This window comes from Rhincodon typus, chromosome 5, assembly GCF_021869965.1.
Source record: "Rhincodon typus isolate 14 chromosome 5, sRhiTyp1.1, whole genome shotgun sequence".
Lineage (NCBI taxonomy): Eukaryota > Metazoa > Chordata > Chondrichthyes > Orectolobiformes > Rhincodontidae > Rhincodon > Rhincodon typus.
The window spans coordinates 94,110,961-94,138,418 of record NC_063336.1 but is presented as its reverse complement, the minus strand read 5'-3'; the positions used below and the strand labels follow the sequence as shown (position 1 = coordinate 94,138,418).

At 39.8% G+C, this 27,458-nt stretch overlaps 1 protein-coding gene across 1 annotated transcript in view; it reads right to left on the bottom strand.

Moving 5' to 3' along the window:
- The window catches only part of LOC109927245 (myomesin-2-like), a 105,984-nt gene that overhangs the window by 46,623 nt on the left and 31,903 nt on the right, over positions 1 to 27,458 (bottom strand). The window contains exons 7-14 of the mRNA XM_048596754.1: positions 23,229 to 23,317; positions 23,067 to 23,117; positions 15,895 to 16,059; positions 13,382 to 13,543; positions 10,342 to 10,483; positions 8,106 to 8,305; positions 6,671 to 6,724; positions 1,890 to 2,017 (exon numbers count right to left, since the gene is read on the bottom strand). Of these exons, the coding sequence (XP_048452711.1) occupies positions 1,890 to 2,017; positions 6,671 to 6,724; positions 8,106 to 8,305; positions 10,342 to 10,483; positions 13,382 to 13,543; positions 15,895 to 16,059; positions 23,067 to 23,117; positions 23,229 to 23,317 (991 nt within the window). The remainder of the gene's footprint in view (positions 1 to 1,889; positions 2,018 to 6,670; positions 6,725 to 8,105; positions 8,306 to 10,341; positions 10,484 to 13,381; positions 13,544 to 15,894; positions 16,060 to 23,066; positions 23,118 to 23,228; positions 23,318 to 27,458) is intronic.

Sequence of the window (27,458 nt, the reverse complement as noted above, 5' to 3'; positions counted from 1 at the left end):
GCCCTCATACATCTGACAATGCTGCACAGGAGCACCACATCTAACAAAATTTGATACCGAGCTGCACAAGAAGCTATTATAGCAGATGACCACAAGTTTTGTTGAAGAAGTATGTTTTAATGAGTGTCTAAAGGAGGTGTTGAAGAAATAAAGAGGCAGGAAGGCTGAGTGAGTAAGTTCCAGATCACAAGCTCTTGGCAGCTGAGGATAAGGCCACCAATGGTGCAGCAATTAAAATTATGGATGCTTAAGTGTCTAGAATTATGAACGTTTAGAAATCTCGGAGGGATGTAGTGTTGGAGGAGATTACTGAGAGCGTTTAGGCAATGGAAAGATTTGAAATCAAGAGACACAAATTTTCAAGTTGAGGCTAACTGGAAATCAAGGTAAACCTGCAAAAAGAAAGGGCAATGGGTAAACGGGCTTGGTGGGCTTAGGGCACAGGCAGCAGAGTTTTGGATATGATCTAATTTACAGACAGCATTAACATAGGAGATCAATGATATGAGACCAATGAACAAGAATATGTTGGATTACTCATGTCTAGAGACAAGAAAGGCGTGAGTGAGTGTTTCAGCAATAGGTGAGCTGAGGCAAGGTTGGATTCTGGTGATGCTATGAAGGTGGAACTAAACAGTTTTACACTGGCATGGATAAGTGGTTGAAAACTTATCTTGCGGTTACATACAGGATTGCAAAGAATCTGGTTTAGGCTCAGTCAATTATTTGTTTTACTTTGCTAAAGTTGTCTGAATATCACTCAACACGTTATGTTACCAATCACAGATAGCAGGAACTGCTGATGCTGGAGTCTGAGATAATAAAGTGTGGAGCTGGATGAACACAGAAAGCCAGGCAGCATCAGAGGAGCAGGAAAGCTGATGTTTTGGGTCTGGACCCTTCTTCAGAAAATGTTATCAATCATATTTCTGGCATCCTTTAACAATAGGAAGCAATACTGGATATTTGTTCTTGAAGCATAAGTGGTGAATGAACAAAGTTAGCATTTAATGTCAATCACCTTTCATCAGATTGCTAACTCTATTCCTTTCTCCATAGATGCCAGCACATCTACTGATTATTTCCCACATTTCTGCTTTTGTATCAGATTTCCAGTATCTATAGTATTTTGCATTTGTACTGGATTATTGGTGTTTTTGATCGTGTCCTGCATTCAAAGAATCAACATAGCTTAATTAAATACTTCCCTCAGTTTAACTCTTTTGTACTGTAGCCCCTTTGTCTCACTACCTCTTTACTGTGACTATATTGCCTTTCCTCAACCTTGAACAAAATTCCATGGGACGTGCAATCAGGCCATCTGACCCAATTTGTCCGTGTTAGCGTTAATGCTCTTCACAAGCCTTCTTCATCCTTCCTCATCTAACTGGCAGCATTACCTGCAAAGCTCATTTAGAGGAAACATATCTATTATTAGGCATGGTGGCTCAGTGGTTAGCATTGCTGCCTCACATTATCAGGGACCCAAGTTCAATTACAACCTCAGCCCACTGTCTGTGTGGAGTTTGTATGTTTTCCTTGTGTCTGCACGGGTTTCCACTTGGTGCTTCAGTTTCCTCCCACAGTCCACGGATATGTAGGTTAGGTGGATTAGCCATGGGAAATGCAAGATTAGAGGGTTGAGTCTGGGTGGGATGCTCTTCAGAGAGTCAGTGTGGGCATGTTGGGCCAAATAGCCTGTTTCCATACTGTAAGGATTCTATAATTATTTTACATTCAAGTTAGAGATGAACAATTCAGAACTCATTTTGAGCAAATGTAAATGATTTAATTTAGTATAGCAAGAGAAAAATTCAAAACATTTGTTTGGAAAATGAATCATTACAAAAAAAAAATCAGTTGACTGAGACACAAAGGACTTTTTATACCTTTTCAACGTAATACACCAGTGGTTCTCGGCCACGTGGCTCAGGTGGATCCCAACTGAGTACAATGTAATTCCTGCTGGCTTCAGCTACATGGACATTTGTGGGTATACCTGGGGGTTTTATATCCCCTATGGAATAGAGATAAAAGTCAAATGATTTCTTCCATTAGGTAAATATAGATCACAGTACTGGCTGAAAAGTAGCACTCAAGCATACACATCATGCACGTCCCTGATTTAATCTCTAGTTGTCACTCAGCTGAGCTCTGTAGGCCTTGCAGCAGACTTGTGCAATTCAATTACAAAGGAAAATATCCACCAGACCCCCAATGCCTGATTTCTATTTCATGCCAAGTGCTGCATATAATTCCCTGGGAAGTTCTTTTGAGGCAGGATCAGGCTGAAGCTAGGACAAAAACACACCACAGGACAACTAGCACCTTCCACAAAGACGGTTTTGAGAAGGTGCTCAGGCTACGACTTAATAATTAAATACCCAAACCTCACTGGATCTTTTGTGTAAATTGTATGAGGTCATCAATTAATGCTCTTAACATGTCTGATTTTTAACAGGCAAAAGGGATGCAAAACATTAGCTGTGTGTCAGCATATAAATGATTCGGGATTATAAATACAATGACCCAGATCTAAATGACAGTGACAAAACAATTCATTTGCCACTGATAAGGAAGAAAGTTCTCCCCAGTGACTCCTATGATTATGCGTTTCACTTTTCCTGGCATTTGGCTTCAAGTTATGGGAATCTCCAAGTCCAACAACAGTGATGCCATTGATCTGAATAACAGCCATTCACATTGAAGAATGATCACAAATAACAAACCAAGAAATAAAGTGTGCTGACTATCCTTCATAAATTTTATGGAGAGCTAAACAAAGTCTTCAACGTATACATGAGAAGCTGAAATATTTATAAGAATTTGCTTTAAAAATATGTACTTTATCAATAAGGAAAAGTTTGTCATCACACAGCATAAAATTAATTTTGCAGATCCAGGGAGATTATTCAGTAGAAATTATGACTTTGTGCAACATTATAAATCTAGTGACACCTCATTAATAAGATGCAATTTTTCTCAAGCATTTTTTAACAGCAATATTACAGCACAAAAGGGGAAGTCCTCATCAGGCTAGTGATCTCTAACTGATTTACTTCTGTGATGACTTCAATAACACACCCTGTGAGGAAGGGCAGATTTGCTGACAGCAAGATGTGAATATTCACATTTAACTGTGCAAGTGAATCCTCCAGAGACTGATCTGGGCTCTAGAGGAGTAATAACTGGGGACACTGACAGCGTTGCAATCATTATGCCTACAAATATGCCATAATATAGAGGAAAATAGGAATTAAAATTTGCACATTTACCTGTTGCACACACATACAGCTTTAGTAAGAGTACACAAGAGAAACATTTGTGAAATGATGCTAAAGGAATGAATGCTGTTTGTAATATGATACAGCACTTTGATTCTTAGACTTTACAACAGAAAGTAATGCTTGTAGGTTTAGGTTGGCAATCCAGGACACCTCCACAAAGGGAGAAGTTTATATCAAGATCCAACATCCTAAACAGACATTGCACATATTAAGTAAAAGAGATAAATGGGAAAAACAAGAAAGGCAGAAATTAGTACACTGTTACTTCGGCTAACACTTCACAACAAGCTTCCAGAAGCTTCCAGATATCATGGCTTAATCACAAAATTCTGCTTCTGGATAAATGCTTCACAAGCATTGATTGTATAAGCTTATTAAATCTCCTCATGATTGCTTTATGTAGTCAAATATTGTTTTCCTAACTGCTATATTACTAGCTTTATTTATCACTGCCCATTTTACTTTCAACTTCATCAATCTTGCCTTTTTCCACTTGTTGCTGTTTACATTTCACCAGCAGAAAGGTTTTTGAAGCTTGTTACCAAGATCAAGGCTAAATGCATCATGCAAAAATTATGATAGGAATCAGTATAGTGATGTGAGTTAGCCTAAGAAAGCCATTAGTGCTTCAACATATAACTCTAAGGGAGCTCTTTTCTCAGGATCAAAGACATCCTGTGCAAATCGAACAAGAAGTGGATGTTTAGGATTTTAAATAGCTTACTCCACCAGCTGCACAGGAAGATGGTGTGGTAATGACATGAAAGATAGTTAACTGTCTAAAATGGATGACAGCCTTAGAAAATAGGACAGGATCCAATCAGACAATACCTATAAGATAATAGAGAAAATGTGGAAATCTATTATTGAGGATGTGGGAGTTTAGAAAATCTCGATGCAATCAGGCAGAGTCAGAGTCAATAAAGTTTTGTGAAAGGAAAATCATGTTTCACTAATTTATTGAAAATCTTTGAGGAACAGGGTAGGGGAGTCCAAAAGTAGAGGGCATAGGTTTAAGGTGAGAGGGGAAAGGCTTAAGAGCGATCTAAGGGAGAACTTTTACACGCAGGGGGTGGTGCACGTATGGAATGAGCTGCCAGAGGGGATGGTGGAGGCTGGTACAATTGTAACATTTAAAAGGCATCTGGATGGGTATGTGAATAGGAAGAGTTTAAGAGGGATTTGGGCCAAATGCAAATGGGACTAGATTAATGTAGATTGTCTGATCGGCATGCATGAGTTGGAAAGGGTCTGTTTTCATTCTGTACATCTCAATGACTGTATGGCTCAAACTAAAGAACAATATGACTAAAGGAGAATTTGAGGATGTGCTATACTTAGATCTTCAGAACGTATTCGATGAGCTGTCTTATCAAATTTCACTACACAGAGTAATGGATCAAGGCTCTGGGGTAACATCTCAGCATGGATACAGGATTTGTTATCTAACAGGAAACAGAGAAGGCAGAATGGGTCATTTTCTGCTGGGTGAGAGATAATGAGTGATGTGTCATAGGGACCATTGCCTTATGGCCTCAACTATTTACAATTTATTTTGTTGACTTGGGTGAATGGACTAAGATTGTTAAATTCATTGATGATACCAGTATAGGAAGGAACGTAAGTTGTGGAGAGTACATAAGAAGTCTGCAATGGGATACAGATAAGTGAAGTGAATGGGCAAATGTCTGGTAATAAGAGTATATGTGGGAAAATGTGAACTTATCCCACTAGCAGGAAGAACCAAAAAGCAGCCTATTATTTAAATAGAAAGATTGCAGGTCTGAGATAAAGAGATATCTGTGTGTCCTGGTATATGAATCACAAAAGGTTGGCATGCAGGTACGAGTGATTGTAAAGGCAAATTGTTATGTTGTTTATAACAAGTAGGAATGGAACATAAAACTATGGATGCTTTGTTACAGTTGTATCGGGTATTGGTGGAATCCCGTAGAGTCATAGAGCACAGAAAAAGACTCTTTAGTCCAACCAGTCCATGCCAAACATAATCCCAGTGAAAAAATGTCTCAGCCTATCCAGCCTTTTTTCACAACTCAAACCTTCCATACCCAGCAACATCCTGGTAAATCTCTTCTGAACCTTCTGCAACTTAATAATATGCTACCTATAAATGGGCAACCAGAAAATATTGTCTACAAATTTTGTCTCTTTATTTAAGAAAGGATATAAATGCGTCACTGGCAGTTCAGAGGGAGTTCACTCGACTGATACATGGGCTGGTGGAGGGGTCTGAAACTGGTTATCTTATCAAGAAAGGTTGAATTGTATGGACTTATCCATTCAAGTTTAAAAGAACGAGAAGTAATCTTGTTGAAACAAATACGATCCTGAGGGGATTTGACAGGTGACTGCTGAAGAATGTTTCCCCTTATGTGAAAACTCGAACTAGGGGACACAGTTTAAAAATAATGAGTCACCCATTTAAGACAGAGATGAGGAGGAATTTCTCTCAGGGAGTTAAATTTCTTTAGAACTGTCTTTCCCAGAGACTGATGGAGGCAGGGTCATTGATTTTTTAAAAAAAACCGTGATAGATTTTTAACTAACAAGAAAGATTCAAAGGTATTGAGGGTAGGTACAAAAGTGGAGTTGAGACAACAGTCAGTTCAGGTGTGATCTTATTAAATGGTAGAGCAGGCACAAAAGGGCTTAATGGCCTATTGCTGCTCTCAAATCATATGATGGAAATATATAGGTAAGGAAGTGTCTATGAGACAGAGAGGAAGTTCGTGCTGTCTGTCACTTTGGTGAAACAGGAAACAATATCCAAATTAAGCAGAGTATATCAAGCATGTAAATATGGCTAATTATACAATTGGTTCTTTTGTAAACAATGGTTTTGATTAATTGCCTACTTAGCAAGATACAATATTAATAAAATAATGTATCAATCTGACAGCTTTCGAGTTAACTAGAGCCTGGATCCCAACACTATTTAGCTTCAGCCTTGTCTTAATCTTTACTGTGATACATTGGTGATACCAGATGTCATTAGTTTAAAATTATCTTGAATTATATAAATGTACAAACAGTTGTTAAGGAAAATTTTGATCTGGTATCCGTGATAGTGAGTTCATTTTACATCTCACCAAACTTATATTCTGTTCACTTCAATGGAAGTAAACATGGATTGATTCAAAATCTATTCTGATAAACTTTTGGTCAGTTCCCCTCCATGCAACTTTCACTGAAACGTTGGCCCATTTGAAATGGAACAATTAACCTCCATTACTCTGCTGAATTTGAGATATACACATTCGTCAATAATGAATTTTTTTTGTTACTTCTAGTTAAATATTACTAAATACAAATTATTTCCAGTTAAAAATAGCCAAATAAATAATGAATAGAATTGAATCTACCTTCCAGTTCATCTTGGCTTATAACAATTTGTCGGCTTCCATCAAAATAAATTGCTGAGGAAAGAAATAACAATATATTACACAGTTTTATTAAAAAAAGAAAATACTAAAAAATCATGGTAAAAACTGAAAAATAAATCAAAATATTTAAACAATGCTAAACATTTGTTGGTTTTCTCTTCTTAGAAAACTCTCAAAATGTTTTTGATGTCTTGGCCAAGTGGGCTTGCTGATACCATGCATTTTCCATCCTGAAGCGTGAAACAGGGCCTTTCAATATATACTGAGCAATATTCATTGCACAGCAACAATGAAGCCACACAGAGTCCCCATTAATCATGTAACTCCAATAGTGAGGCATAGGGATGTGCTTCCCTTTGCTAAACTGCCCTATAAAAGGTAGTGTAGCAGAGAAGAACGCATCATGTCCAGACCCCAACCCATCAGAACATCCTAAAAGATTTTCTTTCCTCCCTCTTCCACCATTCACCTTTCTGCTGATGCACTTCATGTGGGCTGCTCAGCACTTGACTGGCTGAGAACATTTGAGTGACAGATAAAGCTGGGCCAAAAGGAAAGGGTTCAATTCTCCTCTGAACTCTGCCAGAAGCAGCAATGTGATCGAAGTCAGAAACCTGCCGCTAGCCCTGTTCAAAGGACAGAACCTAGCAGGAGCTACCAACCCTGCTACTCCTCTCTCAGCCCCACACACCACTCTGGTTCCACACATAGCAAGGAAGAAACATGGAAAATCTTCAGTTCAGTTGAAAGAAACACACTTCAACCCATTTTAATGCAGCTGCCTCCTCTTTCGAGTGTTGTAGCAACAGTTCCATTGCAACTTTATGAAGTTTCATTTTTGAGGAAAAGTCAGTGACTTGAAACTTTATCTCTGTTTAGCTCTCCAGTGATGCTGCCAGGCCTGTTCAGCATTTCCAGCATTTTGTGTCCTTATTTCGGGTTTCCAGTATCTGCATTAATTCTGCCTTTGTATTCAGTTGAATGAGCACCAACCCAGGAAAAATAGCTGAGGTCACACTGAGGCCAGTGACCAAATCTAAACCTAGCCTTTAACTTTAAAATGAAACTGGTTCACAACATCAAACACAGGAGGTGACAGCACCTTCGAAAGAGCTTGTTGTTCAACAACCAGCCCTGAACATTGGCCTCTGATGCATTGAAATTGGGCTAAGCACATGGGATTTATCATAACTTCAGTGAGGCTACATCCAAATTCTTCATCTCTTGTTTTGTGCAAGGTTCCAGCATAGGTTCCTGGGCATTGTCTGTCATTTCTCACACTTATTTTTAACTGTTTTTCAGTGCCTGGAATAGAAGTTCTGGCTCCTCATTATTAATATAAGCTTAAACCACTCTGGCCCAAGAACAGTTTCAATGTAATTATTTGATGCAGCCTGTGAATGAAGATACTCACTTTGCAGCCTAGCCAAATCAGCAGGGTCAAGAGCTGTCACCGCATCAGTAACTCTGGAAGGTCTACTGATACCACTCTTGTTTACTGCTCTCACACGGAAAATGTAGGAGCGTCCTTCAAATAGGCCAGTCACAGGATATTTGCAAATTTTAATTGGGGCATCATTGCACTGAATCCAGTTGTTACTTTCAGCTTCACATCTAGACAAAGAATGGTAACAATCAGAAAATTCCATGAGAAGCATGGGCGTCTACACAAAACCTTCAGGAAAATCCAGAGATTGAAGACACATTTTATTCTCAAACTGACATTGCATGATTACAACACAGAAAGAGGCCATTCAGCCCATTGTGTCTAGTCTGGCCCTCTGAAAGAGCAATTCACTGACTGCCTCTCCACTTTTTTCTCCTTGTAGCTTTATCTTTTGCAGATGGCAATCCAATTTCCACTTAATTGCCTCAATGGAATCTGCCTCTATATCAGACTCTCTGGCTCTGAATTCCAGATTCTTACCAATGGCTCCATGAAAACATTTTTCCTCTTGACACCTGAAGATAGTAAGAACTGCAGATGCTGGAGTCAGAGACAATACAGTGTGGAGCTGGAGGAATACAGCACGTTAGGCAGCATCAGGGGTGCAGGAAAGTTGACATTTCGGGTCGGGACCCTTCTTCAGAAAATTTTTCTGTGTTCCTCCAGCTCCACACTGTATTTCATCTCGGCACAGTTGCTTCTTTTGCCAAGTAACTTAGATCTGTGCCCTCCAGTCCTCAATCCTTCCACTAGAATGTGTTCACATCTTTCCTAAAGTGCGGTACATGGAACTGTACACAATACTCCAGCTGAATTTTGACAAGCATGATATATTGGTTCATCATAACATCCTTGCTCTCATACTCTATGGCCCTGCTAATAAAGACTAGGACATAATATTTTATTTGGTCTTTCTGAGTTCTTCTGATCAAAATAAATCACTTCACACTCCTCTGGTTAAATTAAACTTCATCTGCCACTTGTCCACCCATTCCACCAACCTATTTACATTCTCATGAGGTTCTACACTATTCTCTTCACAGTTAATAATCCAAGTTATATATTATTCGTATTATGATCTCGGCCATAAATATATATCAGGATATCCAGGATCCTGACTCCAGCACTTGGGGAATTCTGCATAAACCATCCTTTAGACTGAAACACATCCCTTAACCACTACTCTCAGTTTCTTGAACACAACCAATTTTGTATCCAAGTTGTCACTGTCTCTTTTATTCCATGCATTCTAACGTTGCTCTAAATTAGTTGTGTAGCTTTTTGTCAAATGTCCTATGGAAGTTCATTTACTTTCCATCAACCACAATAACCTCATTAACTCTCTCTGTTACCTCATCACAGCACTTAAGCAAGTTAGTTGAACACAAGCTGACCTTTACAAATTTCCTAGCTTTCTTTGATTTGATATGAATTGATTAAGGAAAGCCAGCACATATTTGAAGGCAACTCATAGTTTACTAACCTGCTGGAGTTTTTGATGAAGTTTTTTTTAAAAAAAGCCCTTTCCATAGGACAGCAAAATAAAAAAAAATCAAGGTACAGACATGCCCTTTATAGAATAGAGAATCATTATTATCACAGACATATAAAAATGTTGTTTATTACTCACTTTCTAAAAAATTTGTGTGGAGTGTCACCAAATGCTAAAATGCTGCACAGGGAAATTAAGAGATTGCTCAAACAGGGTGATATTTAACAGCTAGACTTGTATATAGAAGTACCATTGGTTGTGCATTCAGTATGTGGAAGAAAACAAAAGGTCGTGAGCTAATCAGAACCCAAATCTCAGCCAAGATCACTTTCTCCCTGTCCACTAACATACTGAGATGTATCTATTCATTGTTATCTTCATAAAAGCCCTTATTGTTACCTTTTGCCTGACTAAAGGCTGCAGACACATGACTCTGATTCTTTTGTACACATAAAGATGAATCCCAATTTGGAAAAATGATAGTGAACCTATGACAAGGATCAATGAAATCTAATTGACTTGTTTTTCCAGTCAACTTGCTCAGAGATGTCATTACAACCTCTGGACCAGGTGGGACTTGAACCAAGGCCTCCTAGTCCAGGGGTAGGGGCATTATCTCTGCACCACATAATATTTGACAACTTTGACGACTGCATTAGCCAGACCTTCTCCTACTGCTAACATCATTGGTATTTACAATGGCAATCGTACCGGTCAATGAAATAACCAATCACAGGACTCTCTTTGGTTATATTTGGAGGTTTCCAGGTTAGGATGACATAATCCTTGTTAGCATCATAGAATGAGACATCCATCGGGGCTCCTGGAGCTCCTACCACTGGGGCATCTGCATCTGTAAGCAGAAAAAGCATTTTGAGTAAGGAAGGAAAATAATCCCATCGACTTCCTCAGTGTCCGTTTGTATTACATGTGAAGCCAGTGTTAATTATGTCAAAAATCTTTTCTGAGCTTGTAAACAGGTTTGTAAAATATTTCTATCACGGGAGCAGATAATTCACATGCAGTGCTATCTGGAGAAGATGGGTCCTTCTCTGGGACTGTGTTGGAATCAATTTCCAGAGTAGAGCAGAGGCAGCACAGGCTAATGTCTGCCCTCTGCTGGGCTCCCTTCAAACTGCTGAAAATGTGCTCCTTTCCTCAGGACTGATGACTTCCATGAGCCTAATACACAGAATGATTTTGCAAAACAATGATTTAAAACAGAAAAATATCCTTCTATATTAAGTTCTAAAAGTTAATTTGTTAATTTGAGAAAGGAATTTCTGCACAGATTCTTCTGGTCAGCTGTCACAACTTTAGCAAATCTGCAGAAACATTGGAAAAATGCATTATCATGGAGCTTATGCTAGGTTTCCAGGGACTATGCAGACAAAGGAGCGAGAATAGGCTATTTGGCGCCTTGAGCCTGCTCTGCTGGTCATGGCTAATCTGATTTGCAACCTTTCTGATTTTGATTCTGATTTTATAGTCACGTGTACTCAAGTACAAAAGCACAGGAGAACAGTGAAACGTGTATAATATTGCCACAGAAGGCACTAGGTACAAGTACCTAGGTACAGAATCTTAACAACAAGGTAGAAAGAAAGAACAAAGTTAAAAGTTAAACATTTTAGTAATAATATAGTGCAAAACCTAAGAAGTAGGGTTAAAAGTTATACAGTGCAGACCTTCTTAGTTTTAAGTAGAAAATAAAGAAATAAAGCTGAAATTCAAGCATTACACTCTTTCTTAAGTGCCAAGCCACAGTGGGACTGCACTTAACTCCACTTTCTTGGACAATGCCAACAAAGTTACGGCAATTGATTTGGAGAACCCACAAGGAACTAAAAGATGTCAATCTAAAGGAATAGGTTTTGACATGGAGTCCAACTACAGCAGAAAATGTCTTGCCTGTTCACTCAGTCAGATCTATAAATTTTCTTAAAATTTGATCACCCTTGAAATTCATCATGAATTAAGTCGATCTGCTGCCATTCCCAGGAATTTAATAGTTGTCTTTTAAAAGACAGAAAATTAATTTGCTATTGAGAAAATGATTGCTGGGGAAGGAAGCTATTGGCAAGGACAATGCAAAATGGGAGACTAAGCTGAACTGGGAATTTGTATTAAGACCAAAGAATAGTACATTTTAATTTTAACAGTTAAACTTTAGAATTAAATGTGGTGGACAACATCTGTAAGGCTCTATGTGCCAGAGGAGGTTACCTTGGATAACTTTAATCCTTTCATGGATGCCTTTGATATTTATTCATTTTACACAATAAAACAGACAACAGTTTAGCTTATGCATCTGAGCGTTTTATTCGTCTTTGTAGTGTGTGCTAATAATACCTAATATAAAATCAAGAATGAAAGTCACAGAGAAGATTGTTAGGGATCTTTGTTTAAATTAAAAAAGACCCTTGGACTGTGAGGTGAAGATAAAAATGAAGAAAGGACCCAATGTGAGGAATGGCCTGATTATAATATATGCACATACCTGTGCAAAATATATTTTGTAACCTCAGCAGTTGCTTATGTGTATATGTGACATTCAGTCTTTGAATAAAAGTCAATGATTTGTCTGTGTTGAATTAATTCTTGGCGTATGGTCATCGGACTGCAGGCTTTGTCCATAAAATGGTAAAATGTACATACCAAGTGCCAGAAAATCAGAGGATGGCAGTACAACATGCAAGTGGAAAGATAACGGTTTCCACAAGGTGCAGATGTGGGTCACAACAGAAGGTCTCAGGGTAGGAAGGATCTGGATTCCAGAAGTCAAGCAAAATGTTTAGTTTTGAAATGTTTTGAATAGGCTGGGGCTATTTTCTTTGGAATGTCGGAAGGTGAGGTTTGAACTTATAGAGGTTTATAAAATCATGAGGAGCATGGATAGCGTGAATAGCCAAGGTCTTTTTCCCAGGGTTGGGGAATCCAAACTTGAGGTTTAAAGTGAGAGTAGGAAAATATAAAAGGGACCTAAGGGGCAAACATTTTCATGCAGAAGGTGGTGCATGTATGGAATGAACTGCCAGAGGAAGTGGTGGAGGCTGGTACAGTAACAACATTTAAAAGGCATCTGGATAGGTATATGAATAGGTAGATAAAGGGGGATATGGGCCAAATGCTGGCAAGTGGGACTAGATTAATTTAGAATATCTAGTTGGCATGGATGAGATGGACTGCAAGGTCTGTTTCTGAGCTATACGTCTCTATGACTCTAAGTGGGCATCTTGTCCTTCTTGCCTGGAACATGCCTGATTTTGGGCTGGGGAGAAGGCCTTGAGTAAACCCCTCGTCGCTATGGATGAGCCAAAGCTAAATATTCCATGGCTGAAAGCCTGGCAGATGCCCCCTCCAAAGGTTCTTGTGCCAGCTCCCCTATTCTAACTAGGTGCTCTCTCACCATCACAGCCTGCAGTGCCCAGTGATTCAATGAAGCCATTGAGAGGTATGTGTGGAATTTAAAGTTTGAAGGTGAGCACTGAATAACATCTGCTAGCTGTAATGATGGGTCATTGCTAAAACATTTCAGTGCAGTTTGTACAAATTCTGCAAATCCAGTGAGTGTGTTAGTGGGTTGCACGTGAAGATCCATTGCATATCATTGAGTAGGTCACCTAACTTCCCTTCCGATAAATGCTAATACATAATTGATGACAATAAAGTGAGGAAGAGAGAAGTAACAAAGTTCTCAAGGAGCCAATAAAACTCTGCACAAGGTGGAGCAAAAGACTGAATTCCATACCTCGGACAAATAGGTAAGCACTGTGCTGGGAAATGCCACCTCTTGTTATCAAACGTAATGTATATAGGCCTTCATCATCTTTATTCAGATGAGGTAGAGTCAGTGTGGCAGTGCAGTCACCGAACTGCATTGCAGCCCATTTGGACTTCTTTATCTCAACATCTGGAAAAACAAAAAGTTTCACAGATCAGGGGCAGAACGGATGCAATACGGCCCAAATAATTAAGCTGCAGCACTCAAGACATCATTGATGTAATTCAAAACAGAAACACTATCTTTTTAACTAGAATTGGTTCATTTCATCCAATGGCATGACGCTCCTCAATAATTACAAAGTATGTTTTCCACACTGTGTTCAGGGTCATGAAATGCTGTCCTGAGCCTCACTTATTCTGAAGGTATTCCACATTTTTTCAACACAGATCATTTTCGGAATACATGCTTTGTGTTCCACTCAGGCAGAAACCTGGCATTGCACATCAGTTTCATTAAAAAAAAACAGAAAGCACCTGATTTCCATTCCCAATGAGCTGAAAATGAAACTGGAATGGCAAATATCAATTTCCCAGCTGGGCACCGGGTTGAAAACCACCCCCCTAGTGTTTCTGATATCATTGAGTTGAATCCATTGTGCTGGGCACATGCATTCCTGCAAACTACTTTCTCAGTGGATAGTGCTGGAAGAAACTATTTCAATGAATCGTTATCTTCATTGCGGCTTGTAAATTGTATGACAATTTTTTTTAAAAGTTCAAACATGGGCTTTTCTTTCTCAGCTGTGGTGTCAAGTGATGCAGAAATCATCTTAGAGAACAGAAGGAAGGAAAAACAGGAACAAGGTCATAATTTAAAGTACCTCCACAAACTAGTAACAAGCAACACTGAAACTGAAATGAGATTATACAGAAAGTGGTCAAGGTAAAATATTGCAATCACTCCTCAGAGAGGGTGAGCCCAATAACTATGGAAAAGTTTTATTTGGGAATGAGTCTTTTCATTTGCTAACCATGCTTAGGTGCCAAAGAAGATTTCCAGTGTTTGCTATTTGCAGCTAAAGCAATTCTTTAACTGAGATTTGTTATTTTCCTGCAAGAATAAATCAGGGAAAGCAAAAGCAAACAAAAACAGGATATCTGATATTAATCACTACAATTTCTCAAACACATCCAGAAGGAACGATATGTCAAACAATGCAGGTCACTTAAGCTGAAAGCTACCACTGTGTCAGGAGCTCCAGGTGGCATCTGGAATCAAGGGCAATGTCCATATACAGACAGACCCCAATACAGAGGTGGGGGGTGGGGTGCAGCACAGTGGCTCAGTGGTTAGCACTGCTGCCTCACAGCACCAGCCACCTGGGTTCAATTCCACCCTTGGGCAACTGTCCGTGTGGAGTTTCCCCATGTCTGCATGGGCTTGCTCCAGGTGCTCTGGTTTTTCCCCACAGTCCAAAGATGTGCAGGCTAGGTGGATTTGCCATGCTAAATTGCTGATAGTATTCAGGGATGTGTAGATTAGGTGGGTCATAGGGGGATGGGTCTGGGTGGGATGCTCTGAGGGTCAGTGTGCACTTGTTGGGCTGAAGGGCCTGTTTCCACACTGTAGAGATTCTATTGTGTCCTGCTGAAGCAGTGTACATGACAATCTCTGCATGCAATTTTGTCTCTGACAGGCAGATTTATCCAAGTATCCTGCGCTTCCAATTTCAGACAAATCAACATGTAAAAATTAACCATGCACAAAGTAAAAGTCACCATAGCCTACAGGACAATAGAGCTGCTCTCTCACTCTGCTTTTAGGAATGTTTGAGGAATAAATATTGGCCTGAGGGAGAACCCCAGCTCAAAAATAGATGGAAAAAAACCTCATATTTTCCAAAATCTGTCACTTGTAATAAACATCTTGAATTTCTAATGTTAAATCATTTCAGGAAACGTTTGCTGTCACAATACAAGATTGACCCACCAGCTTGAATTGCAGGAAATTCCGACAATCAAACTGTAGCTGGAGTTTCACTCCGGAATTCTATACACCAGCAAAAAAACTACACTCACATAGAGTGAAGGTGCAAGGAGCCATAACATTGTAACTCTGATGAGTGCTCTATGGGATCACAGCTCCTCACAGGTATACACAATTACTAAATCATCCCTTAAGTAAAAATACTCCAGTGAATTTGCATCAAAAGCGTGGCAACATTTTTTTTCCCCTTTTAAACAATTGGATAAACTCACTTCACCAGTGTTGGCCATTTATGAAGGAGTTAACTCCAACCTTAGAAGTACTTAAATGTCCGTGAGACCAGGCATTAAATTTCTGCAGGCTGGCTTTGACCCGGCTGGGTACCAGAAGCAGGAAGCTTGGAATATAAAACTCTGCAGGGACAAGAATCTGCAACCATAGACATTTGAGACCAATCTCCTCTTCGGTACTGCTACCTTATTTCTACAGATGCACATTTCCACAAATATCACAAGTGAAAACCAATAAAAGACTTGGACACAATTACTGACCATCTCTGTACCACACAGCTTCTGGCTGTAAACGGCGAAGGTTTGGTGTAAGGATCATCCGGCAGGACAATATCATTGTCTCTCCCTCAGTGCCAAAGCTCACACCAAATTTCTCACTATATTGAACATCTATATGTGTGAAAACAGGAGGTGACAACAGAGGTACTGTGGAAAGAACATACAAAACTGGTTAGTACGTAGAAATCAGATTCTAAGACACATATAACAAATAGAAAATAATTTCTCCACTCAGTAGGGTGGCCAACTGTATTTCTTCAGCAACCTATGTGAATCATATTTCCATGTCAGAACCAAGTTACATATTTATAATTATCCATTATTTTCAACTGGACAATTGACAATGATTTTCTTGAAGGCCAAAGGATTATAATCAAGATCAAGAAATTGCTGAAGAGAAGACACGACATATCAAGAACAAAGATGCCAAAAATGTCAAACTCAAAGTGGAGAGAGTATAGATTATAGAGGGAAGGAAAGACAGAAAGAGATTCTGAAGTCTGATGAAGGAATGAGTTAGAGTAGGAGTTTGTGTATTGATTCTTGAAGGAAAATTTCCGAGCATGGAACCCCATACAGTTCAGTGAAAAAACACGCTTTTTTGCCCAAGAGCAGTGAGCCCCAGGAATACAATGTCAAATGGTGTGGGGAATGTGGCTTCTCTGAAAACTTTCAAACCGGACTGAGATTACATTATATTGGAGATAAAAAGCAGTCCACACTTTTGTGGTCCTTGTAATCTGTGTTAAATTAACACTCGGTCCATATGATCTCTTGGACTGGTTTTGATTGTTGCGGAGGTACAAAGAAGAATATTCTAGCATATTGTTTTCCTTCATCAGCCCTTTCTTGGTATTCCAAAGAGATTATCCAGATGAGGAAGTGGGAGGTGAAGTAGCTGTGGATTTGTGTTTAATCATGAAGCCCCAGTCATCCTGGTGTGTGGGACAGACTTCATGCAACAATTAGTCTTTTCCTGTAGGTTAATTTTATGTATTTATACAACAATGGCTGAAACATCTGATATGACTCAAACCTCATTCAAGCACAGCTTGCTGCAGGGAGCAATGGATGAATGAATATATTCATTGATTATAACACAAAGACAAAGTAGAACAGATGGAGAAACCAGTCGAGGATTATTCAGACAAGTAATGACCATTGCTGACTAAATGAGAAAAGAAAATCAGGCAACAGAGTTGGTACTTAGAGGTGAAAGGAGGTTATCTATCGGGAAATTATATTCAACAGACTGTCACCTCAATTTGTGATGATACTATGGTTTTAAGAGGTATATTTTGTCCTGGTTATTTTTCTAATGATGATAGGTTGCAACAGAGGTGATGTGCAGTCTGCTCCAAGCCAATGAAGTAAACAGCTTGTGAAGCCTTGGATTTCTTTTAAAGTTGTAACAACAGAAGCAGCACGAAGGGGTAGGGTCAAGCTCTTACAGAACAGGGTTTTAGTTCAATTTTCAGTAGCTATTGGGATTTGGAAGCTGCTATATATCTCTCCCTGCTATAATAAAATGATTGAGTGCTCTCTCTCTCTCTCTCTCATGCACAGTTTTCTACTGATGTTCCTTCCTCCTAGACTGGAGAATTGCATGTGAGATAATCTATTTTACTGAACTTGCCTTTGCCAAGGATGTGTTTCGGGGATATTACTATTTTGGAACATCTAATCAGTGGTAGTTAACATATATATAATCTTGTTAAGTATTTCTATAGAGTTACAGTTAAGCTTTCCTTTTATATCTTATTTCGTCTGTAGTTTAACTGTAGTTTAAGAATAAAATATATTTTCTTCAAGCCTGGTAGTTTGACCAATTGAAGTGCATCCAGAACACAATGCCGTACACTTGCCTACTAAAATAAGAAAAAGTTGGAGTCTAGGCTACCTTTTTAATATCTTCTTTTGAGGGGATTTGGTCTGGTCCATAACACATTAAATTAGTAGAAGAAGAAACTTGGTACAACTGTATTTAACTTTTCATTATATAATCACTTACAGCAATTCCTGCTCATAGCCTTAATAGAAATGTGTTTCCTGCTTCTTTTTGTTCAGCATTTTCTAAAATAAAGTTCATTAGAGAAACTGCCTCAAATATTTCACTTTTCAGGCACCTTAAGCTTTGCCAAAAGCCTGGAACTTCAGCCATGCCATTTTAGGCACTGCTAATGCAGGATGTAAGTGCACTGCTTTGTGGGTCTTTAACTATCTGTAAATCAGGCAATGGACATGTCATCTATGCACTCAGACCAGTAGCGTGTGTGTGTTGTGTGTGTGCGCATGTGTGCGCGTGTGTGTGCATGTGCGTGTGCGTGCATGTGCGTGTGTGCATGTGTGTTGAGTGTATGTGTCTAGAAAACTGCATGTAAGCAGCAAAGCCAGTCCTCATTTCCCAATTTCCCCCCAATATGCTTGTGGGCAACCATCAGGATGTTTAACCGTTAAATGGAGTTTTTTTTATTCATTCGCGGGTTGAGGGCGTTGCTGGCTAGACAGCATTTATTGCCCATCCCTAATTGCCCAGAGGGCAGTTAAGAGTCAATCACATTGCTGTGGGTCCGGAGTCACATGTAGGCCAGACCAGGTAAGGATGGCTGTTTTCTTCCCTAATGGACATTAGTGAGGCAGATGGGTTTTTCCGGCAATCAACAAGGGATTCATGGGAAGAAATTTAAGAGACGTGCTGTTGAAGCTTTTCATCTTGCACTCATCAGGACAGACATACAAGTACACCAAATGTCTAAGGGAACGATTTATACTACATGAGAAGAGGATGCTGACTGGTTGGAGTGTGTATTTTGATTGAATGAAATGTTGCCATGGAGAATGCACCAGCCAATGTTTAACTGCCAAGTATTTGTTTGAGTTCAATCCAGGCAAATTGAGTCTGATTGTTCAAAGCATTGCAATGGAGCAAGCACCAGAGAATGGCTGACACCCTAGCTTTGGTTTTGTTGAAGCTGGCACCAAGCATGGGCATGTTATTTCAGTTACAGCACAGGAACCTGCCCTTTGACACAGCAAGCCTGTGAACATTCCTAATCCCTATTTAGACCCATTACTTATTGCTCATGCATGGTTTCTATCCCTCTGTTCACCTTCCATTCATGTGTCTATCAAGCTATGCCTTAAATGTTGCTAACGTGCTTGCTTCCACCACTTCCACTGGCATGCTTTCCTGGTACCCACTACCCTTTGTGTGAAAAATTTTCCCTTAGGTTGCCCCTCAGCCTCCACCTTTCCAGTGAAAACAATCTGAATTTATCTAGCCTCTCCTCAAAGCTAAAACACTCCAGATCAGGCAACATCCTAGTAAACCTTCTCTGCACCCTCTCCAAAGCATCCACGTCCTTCTGGTAGTGTGGCAATCAGAACTGCACACAATATTCCAAATATGGCCAACCTGAAGTTTTGTACAGCTGTAACATAACTTGCCAACTTTTATATTCAGTGTCCCGGCCAATGAAGGCAAGCGTGCTGTATGCCTTCTTGACCACCCTATCCATCTGTGTTGCCACTTTCAGGGATCTGTGGACCTGTATGACCAGATCCTTTTTATATATCAGCACTCCTAAGGGTTCTGCCTTTTATTGTGTAATTTGTACCTGAATTTGATCTTCTGAAATGCATCACCTCGCATTTGTCCGAATTAAACTCCATCTGCCATTTCTCTGCCCAAATCAGCAATCTATGTATATCCTGCTGTGTCCTTCGACAATCCCCCTCACTATCTGCAACTCTGCCAATATTGGTGTCATCTGCAAACTTACTAATCACACCATCCATACTTTCGTCCAGATCATTTATATGTATTACAAACAAATGTCCCAGGACTGATCCCTGAGGAAAGTCACTAGTTACTAATCTCCATTCCGAAAAGTATCCTTCCACCGCTACTCACTGCCTTTATGACCAAGCCAGTTCTGTATCTATCTAGCCAGCTCACCCTGGATCCCATGAGACTGTACCTTCTGTACCAGCCTGCTATGAGTTACCTTATCAAATTCCTTAATAAAATCCATGTAGACAACCTTCACTGCCCTTCCCACATCAATCATTCTTGTCACCTCCTCAAAAACCTCAATCAAGTTGGTGAGACATGACCTTCCCTACATGAACCCTTGCTGCCTATCACTAACAAGTCCATTTGCTTCCAAATGTGAATAAATCCTGTCTCTCAGTATCTTCTCCAATAGCTCCCCATCACTGGCGACAGGCTCACCAGCCTGCAATTACTTGGATTATCTCTGTTTCCCTACTTAAACAAAGGAACAACACTGGCCAATCTCCAGTCCTCTAGAACCTTACCTAAGGCCAAAGAGGATGCAAAGATATCTGTTAAGGTCCCAGCTATTTCTTCCCTTGCCTCACACAGTATCCTGTGGTGGCATGGTGGCTCAGTGGTTAGCACTGCTGCCTCACAGCACCAGGGACCTGGGTTCAATTCCACCCTCGGGCGATTGTCTGTGTGGAGTTTGCACATTCTCCCCGTGTCAGCGTGGGATTCCTCTAGGTGCTCCAGTTCCCTTCCACAGTCCAAAGATGTGCAGGCTAGATGGATTGGTCATGTTAAATTGCCCACAGTGTCCAGGGATTTGCAGGCTAGGTGGGTTAACCATGGGAAATGCAGGATGGGTGGGCTGCTGTTCAGAGGGTCAGTGTAAACTCGATGGGCTGAATGGCCTGCTTTCACACTGTAGAGATTCTATGAGATCCTGTCTGGCTCTGGGGTCTTGTCTACCTTAATATATTTGAAGACAGCCAACACTTCCTTCTTCATTATGTTGACCTGCCAGAGAATATTCATACAACTCTCCCTAACCTCAACCACCCCCGTGTCCTTTCTTTGGTGAACACTGATATAAAGAAAGCATCAAGGATCTCATCCATTTCCTCTAGCACCATACATAACCTCCCTCCTTTATCCTTGAGTGGGCCTATTCTTTCCCTAGATACCCTCTTGCTCCTAATGTATGTATAAAATATCTTGGGATTCTCCTTAACCCTGCTGCCCAAGGACATTTCATAGCCCCTTTTAGCCCTTGTAACTCCCTGTTTGAGGTCCTTCTTACTTTCTCTATTCTTCAAGGACATCGTCTGTTTACAGCTTCCTAAACTTTAGGTATGCTTTTTTTGTAACTAAGCTGATAATTTCCCTTGTTGCTCAATGTTCCCAAATCCTGCCATTTCTGTCCTTCATTTACACAGGAACATGCCCGTGCTGCACTCTAATCAACTTGTCCTTAAAAGACTTCCATATCAGTTGTGGATTTACCCTCAAACAGCCACTCCCAATCCACATTCTCCAATTCTTGCCTTATTCTCTTATAGTTGGCCTTCCCCCAATTTAACACCTTCATCTGAAGTCCACTCTTGTCCTTATCCTATAAATATCTGAAAAAGTATGGAATTATAAAATTTTGATCACCTGGCTGGGATCATTTCCCAATACCAAGTCCAGTATGGCCCCCTCCCTCGTTGGACTATCCATATACTGTTTCAAGAAACCTTCCCAGACACACCTAACAAATTGCTCCCCCTCAAAACTCCTGGCACTAACAGAGTCCCTGTCAATATAGGGGAAGTTAAAATCACTCACCACAACAACTCTGTTATTTTCATATCTTTCCAGAATCTGACTACATATCACTTCCTCTATCTCCTGCTGGTGGCTGCGAAGTCTGTGGTACAATCCCAGCACTGTGATTGCACCCTTCCTACTCCTGAGCTCTATCCATAATACTTCACTGTGAGGTATTCATGGCCTTAAGCACACATACTGAGATCTGAACTGATAACCTTAAGTTGGTCATTAGTTTAGTTCTTTGCATAATCTCGAGTGTTTAGCAAGTGCTGTCCAATCATGGAATCACATCCAATGCTGGATGCTATTTGATGAAGATGACAACACAAGAATGCTCTTGCATTATCTCATTCTATTCCCTGGACTTAAACTGCAAAACTAAAGACCATCCAATCTCTAAATGTGATAGTATTTAATGAACTTGCACATTTAAAGCCTGACTTTGATCGTCAATGCCAAATGGAATGAATTTTTTGCTGATATTTCCTGAGGCCTCACAAAATTACATTATAAAACAGCAGAACAAAAGTAAAATCATGTACTGACTTGACATTTGAATTTTCGTAAAAGTAAAATCTGGTCCTGCCTGAAGTGGTCATGTAGAATGCCTTAATGTTATTGAAGTTGTAGAACAGATTAAAATAAAAGAGGAGAGAGAAGCCTCTTATTGTTAACCCTTCCACTCTTTGTTTTGCTCTATCCCTTAAACTTATCTTCTGTTCCCCAGTTCTGGTGCGGGGCCTTTCTCTAACATGTTGACCTCTTTTCTCCTGTTTTCATATGGTGACATATTTCCTGTGCATCGTTTGTTGTCGTTATTCCATAAGTTGTTTCTCCCTTCAGATTGACATTGGAGGTCTTTTCTCACCTTTGTGATTGCAGTGCGACAGCCATGGCTCTAGTCCAATGACAGTTAGGGTACTGAGTGCAAACAGGCCTTGCAAACAAGTAACTCCAGCCAAAGGAAACCATAGTAAATTTAATGTGCTTAGAATCAGAGATAAAGTCTGTGCTTTGACAGATTAATGAATAACACAGTGGCCATATGAATCTGAGCCAGTAAGCCAGCAGGACCTCAAGTTCCATCTCTTTTGTGCCAGGTTAGTTTATCCCAGTTCAGGCTGTGATAGGATCTGCACCATCAGCCTCAGTGATTCACAGATAGAACACTCACTGCTTAATTCTATTTATTAACACCAAGGTGCTGGATGAGAAAAGGATCAATGTTACACATTGTTTTATCACTTTGGATCGTTACAAAATCCCAGTTGAGAGCATGGACTGTATTTTGTAATACAATGGCTTTCTAACATTTAAAGGAGGGGCATTTGGACAAATATTGGAGTTAGAATTAGTTCCCTGAGAGTTGAATCTTTGAAAAGATCAGTGTTTTCAGGGGAAGAAAGAAGAAAAGTGGGAAGAGAAAATAAAATTCAAACCGCACAAGTGATATAGTAAAGACTCCAAACTGCAATTGTCAAAGTGAGTGATTACTCTAAAAGCATATGGTACTTAATCGCACAGATTTAATTGATTGTTTTTCCCATTATTTACTTACAGTTCAGAGGGAGCAAAACAGAGTGGTAAGGCTCTTCATCTCCTCGGAAACCTAAAAAGACAGAGTAAATTTGAGTGACTAGTTCAACCATGCTTCCCCTCCTGCATGACATGTAGTACTCAATCTGAGAAATGACCCAGCTACATTTATTCTGAAACTCACGTTTGACAATGACAGTGGCACTCGATGATGCCTCTCCATGAATATTAAAAGCCAAGGCAGTATATTGAGCAGTGTCATTTGTGGTACATCTGAAAACAAAAAAAAACAAGATTGCCTTAATAGTGTCACACAGCAACAAAATCTTGCATTTGTATAACGCCTTTAATGTAGTGAAAACAAGTCACAAGAGGCTTCACTGGAGCGTTTTAAATAACATTGAACCATCTAAGAGGATATGAGATGAGACGACCAATAACCAGATCACAAGTAGATTTTCAGAAGGAACTTAAGGTAGAAGGAAACCTATAGAGATTTAGAGACAAAATTTCAGATGTGCTGGATTGCTGAGTGCAGAGCTACTAATAATGGAGTAATTAAAAAGTGGGGTATAAGCCCAGACCCTTTTAGAGAGATAAGGAAAGAATTTGAAAGCAAGGACAAGAAGTTTAAATACAAGTTGTTATTTCAGTGAAACATATGTCAGTGAACACAGGTTCAATAGGGGAACAGGACTTGGGCCTGAGTCTTACTTTTTTTTTTGGTTAAGTATCAGTCTCGTCAAGTTTGATGGAGAATTCTTCTCCACAGGTCCTGGTGAGTTTTTTCATTGCATCTTATCAAACCCATCTTATTAACCACCTTCCTCATCCAATTCCAGCCACATTCTATCTTTCCCTCTATCCGCAACCAACAACTGTTACATTAACTGCAGCCAATGAGTCATGTGATGGTATCACCCACCCCGTGACCAGACTGGAGTAGTTCGATTAAACATGTATGAAAGGAGAATGGCACAATTAGGGTATGTCTAGGTCCAAGATGTCTAATAGTCTCTCTAACGTCATGCTCACACAAGATTCCAGCCCGAGAGGAACTGAATTCCAAGTTCTTTCCCAAGCTAGATGATAGACACTGATATTGTACGGTTACTTAGCGAAGGAATCTCAGGAAGTAACTGTTGATATTGCTTGCCCTTAGTTTATTTGTTGATCATGATCTGTTCCAGCAGCACATGGGGAGAATTACATAAAACGTGCTTCGATGTGTATCTATTACTGATGACATTGCACCAATGGGCAAAACCAAAGAAGGGCATGCTCATAACTTTTCCTTGTTGATAGCAGCAGGTCATCATGAAGGGCTCATTTTCAATAGCAAGAAGGGCCAGTCAAATGCAAGTTAGATTAATTGGTTTGGCTTGATTTAGTCGGGTTGCAGAATTCGTCTTCATGCATGCCTACCCTATAAGTCAAAGACAACCTTCAGCAATGCCTCAAATTCTTCGGCTTCCAGGCACTATACATTCTGAAAGTTTGTGACAAAGTAGCATCATTGAGGGAGCTCCTAAAGAAAGACATACCATATGTATGGCAGGAAGACTATCAACATATGTCGAAATCGATCAAGCAAGCATTGTCAGCGGAAAACTGCACCGTGAAATACTATGATCCAAGGAAGATGACAATCCTGGAAGTTGACACTTTGCAGAAAATACTGGGAATGTGCATCATACAATATGGCAAACCAATTGCATTTGGATCCCAAAATCTATTGCAGGCGCAATCCAACTATTCCAACACTGAGCATGAAACACTGCTTTATTATTCCGCACTACAAGATTTCACACCTACCGGTCTGTAACAATTCACTGTGGAAACTAATCATAAACCATTGTAAACAATTTGTTGTATTCCATGGAAAGGTGCACTATCTAGATTTCTGACAAAAGTATAGGGATAGGATTTCTGCTACAAATCTGGTAGTAAAATAATCACCTCAGTTACACTGAGCAGATTACCAAAACTGAACAAGGCTGTAGATGTTCCATTGGATCTACAAGTCCACAGCATGGACATCAAGGTGAAAGATACGTTCAAAAATTGATCAATTACATTTTTGTACTGCACTAATTCTATGAGCTACATTTGAAATGGATAATGGAAGAAAATTATCCTTGAAGGGTGGCCTGACATGATAAGAGAGGCATCAGACACACTCAGATGTTTTTGGCCTTACAGAGATGAACTCTTCAAAAGGAAAATAAGTACTGTGCTTGAAGCTTTCCACCAGGACATACGATGTAACTACATACTAGGACCTGATATGTTCTATTGGCCAGGGATTAATGGTGACGTTAACAAGTTAAATATGATGTGCGACGTATGTCAGAGCCACCAGCCACTGCAGCATGGATAAACTCTGCACTCATGTAGTATTCCATCAGTCCTTTCGTCCAAAATCACCATTGATCTACTTATAGTTAGTGGAGATGACTCCAACTTAGTCACTGATTATTTCTAATTGTCAATTATTGAGTGAACCAACTGCATCCTTGGCAGAAACCATAAATGGCATATGCAGTCTGTTTGGTGCACCTGGAGAAATAATTTATGACAATGGGCCAGAGTATACAGGAAGACCTTTCAGGCATGTGTGCGCCAAATGGGAAGTGAATAATGCAATGCTTTCACCACATTACCACTGATTAAATTGCCTCACTGAGCAAACAGTTTGCACTGTGTTAAATCACTCATCCTGAAGTGTAAGACAATGAAACACGATTTTCCTGTCATTGTGTTACACCTGAGAATCTGGATACCGGGTCATGTTTGCCAAAAGAGATCATGTTCGGAAGGCACGAGAGAACAAACTTGACAAGCCACCTACCCAAAGTCTCTAAAATGCAGGACACACTCCTCAACAAACAAAGATGAACATGGTGCATGATTAGCGTGGAAATGTGAAACTACCTCAATGCTGGACAAGACGTCAGAGGTCTGTTTCTCTGGTTCTTTCATAAAGACCAGTCACCCAGTCAAAACATGCTTAAAATTACAGGCTGCCAAGAACAAGGATCTTCACAAGCAGAAAGGAGAAATATTTATATAATTTGTCATATTGTGCTGGTTAGAGTTTTATAAAAGTCCTTTCAGAATGCTTTCAAAAAAGAACCAAAATTGTCTTTCTAAATTAGTGTTAAACATTAAAGGGGTAATGTGCTTGAACACGTGTTCAATGAATAACTCATAATTTCTTTACTGGTACATCAGATTAGTTAAATTACATCAGTTGAATGTGGCTCCAAAACAATTAAAAATGACATTTGCTACTCATTATTTGTTTTGATGAAGGCATTACCTATTTAAAACCAGGATCAAAACATCAACAGAAAATCCTGAAAAGTGATCATTATCTAAATGGCATTTAGAGAAGATGGTTTCAACCTGGAATTCTGCCATATGATTCTGTCACCAAAAAACACTCAAGACTGATCCCAGAGTAAAAAGAAACAGGATGTAACAAATGACAAAAGTGTATATGAGCTGGAGCACAGTGGAAAGACTTCCACAACACCATTTAATGAGGCAAAAGTGACTACCACAGTAATCAGTACTTAACTGTGCAACAGATGAATACCAACAAAAAGCTTTAAAAAGCAACATGTATATTTAGAAGGCACTCCCAGTTTATACTGAAATGGATACTGCTTCAGATAATGTGGGGTGAGGAACTCTGCTGGTTCCATCATGTGAGCATCATGTCACTCTGCCTGTACCAATATGCCCCTGTTCAGGAGAGAACCTCAGGAAATGTGTCTTTGCTGGTTTGCAGGGATTCCTATGGGACTTGCATGTTAAAGGCCCTGTAAACAGTGACAGAATATGGCCGAGCAATAGTTTTGGGCTAAACCTAGTGAGACCAGACTTATATATACCTATTTATAGAGTCTCAGATAATGGCCAAGGAAATGGGAAACAAATAAGCTATGAAAGCCTTCCTGGCTTTGTCCTTCACACTTTAAAATAATGACTTTGTAACAGAGGGCTAGACGCTCAACCTCCACAAGGTTATCCCAGGAACATATCTCAAAGATCGGGCCTTGTCAAGTTTTCCACTAACCCTATAGTACGAGCCCACAAGAAGAGATGGGCAAATTTGGTGTCTTTAATTCAACAAATAATGACAATTTGTGTTACACTATCAGCCAAGTTTCAAGCAAATCCAATGACGGCAACAGGTAAAACCTCAATGACTAGTTTTACTACACAATAATTTGATTAAGATCCTGCTACCCCGCAAAATCATCCATGTCATTCAACACGTCAAGCTTCAAGATTCATTGCTTTCTTGGCCAGTTGTCAGTGTTAATTCCAGTGCTCACCAGCAGGTGGTGTAACAGCAGACTGAGCCTTTGCTGACAAACTGAAAGAACTGCCGATGCTGTAAATC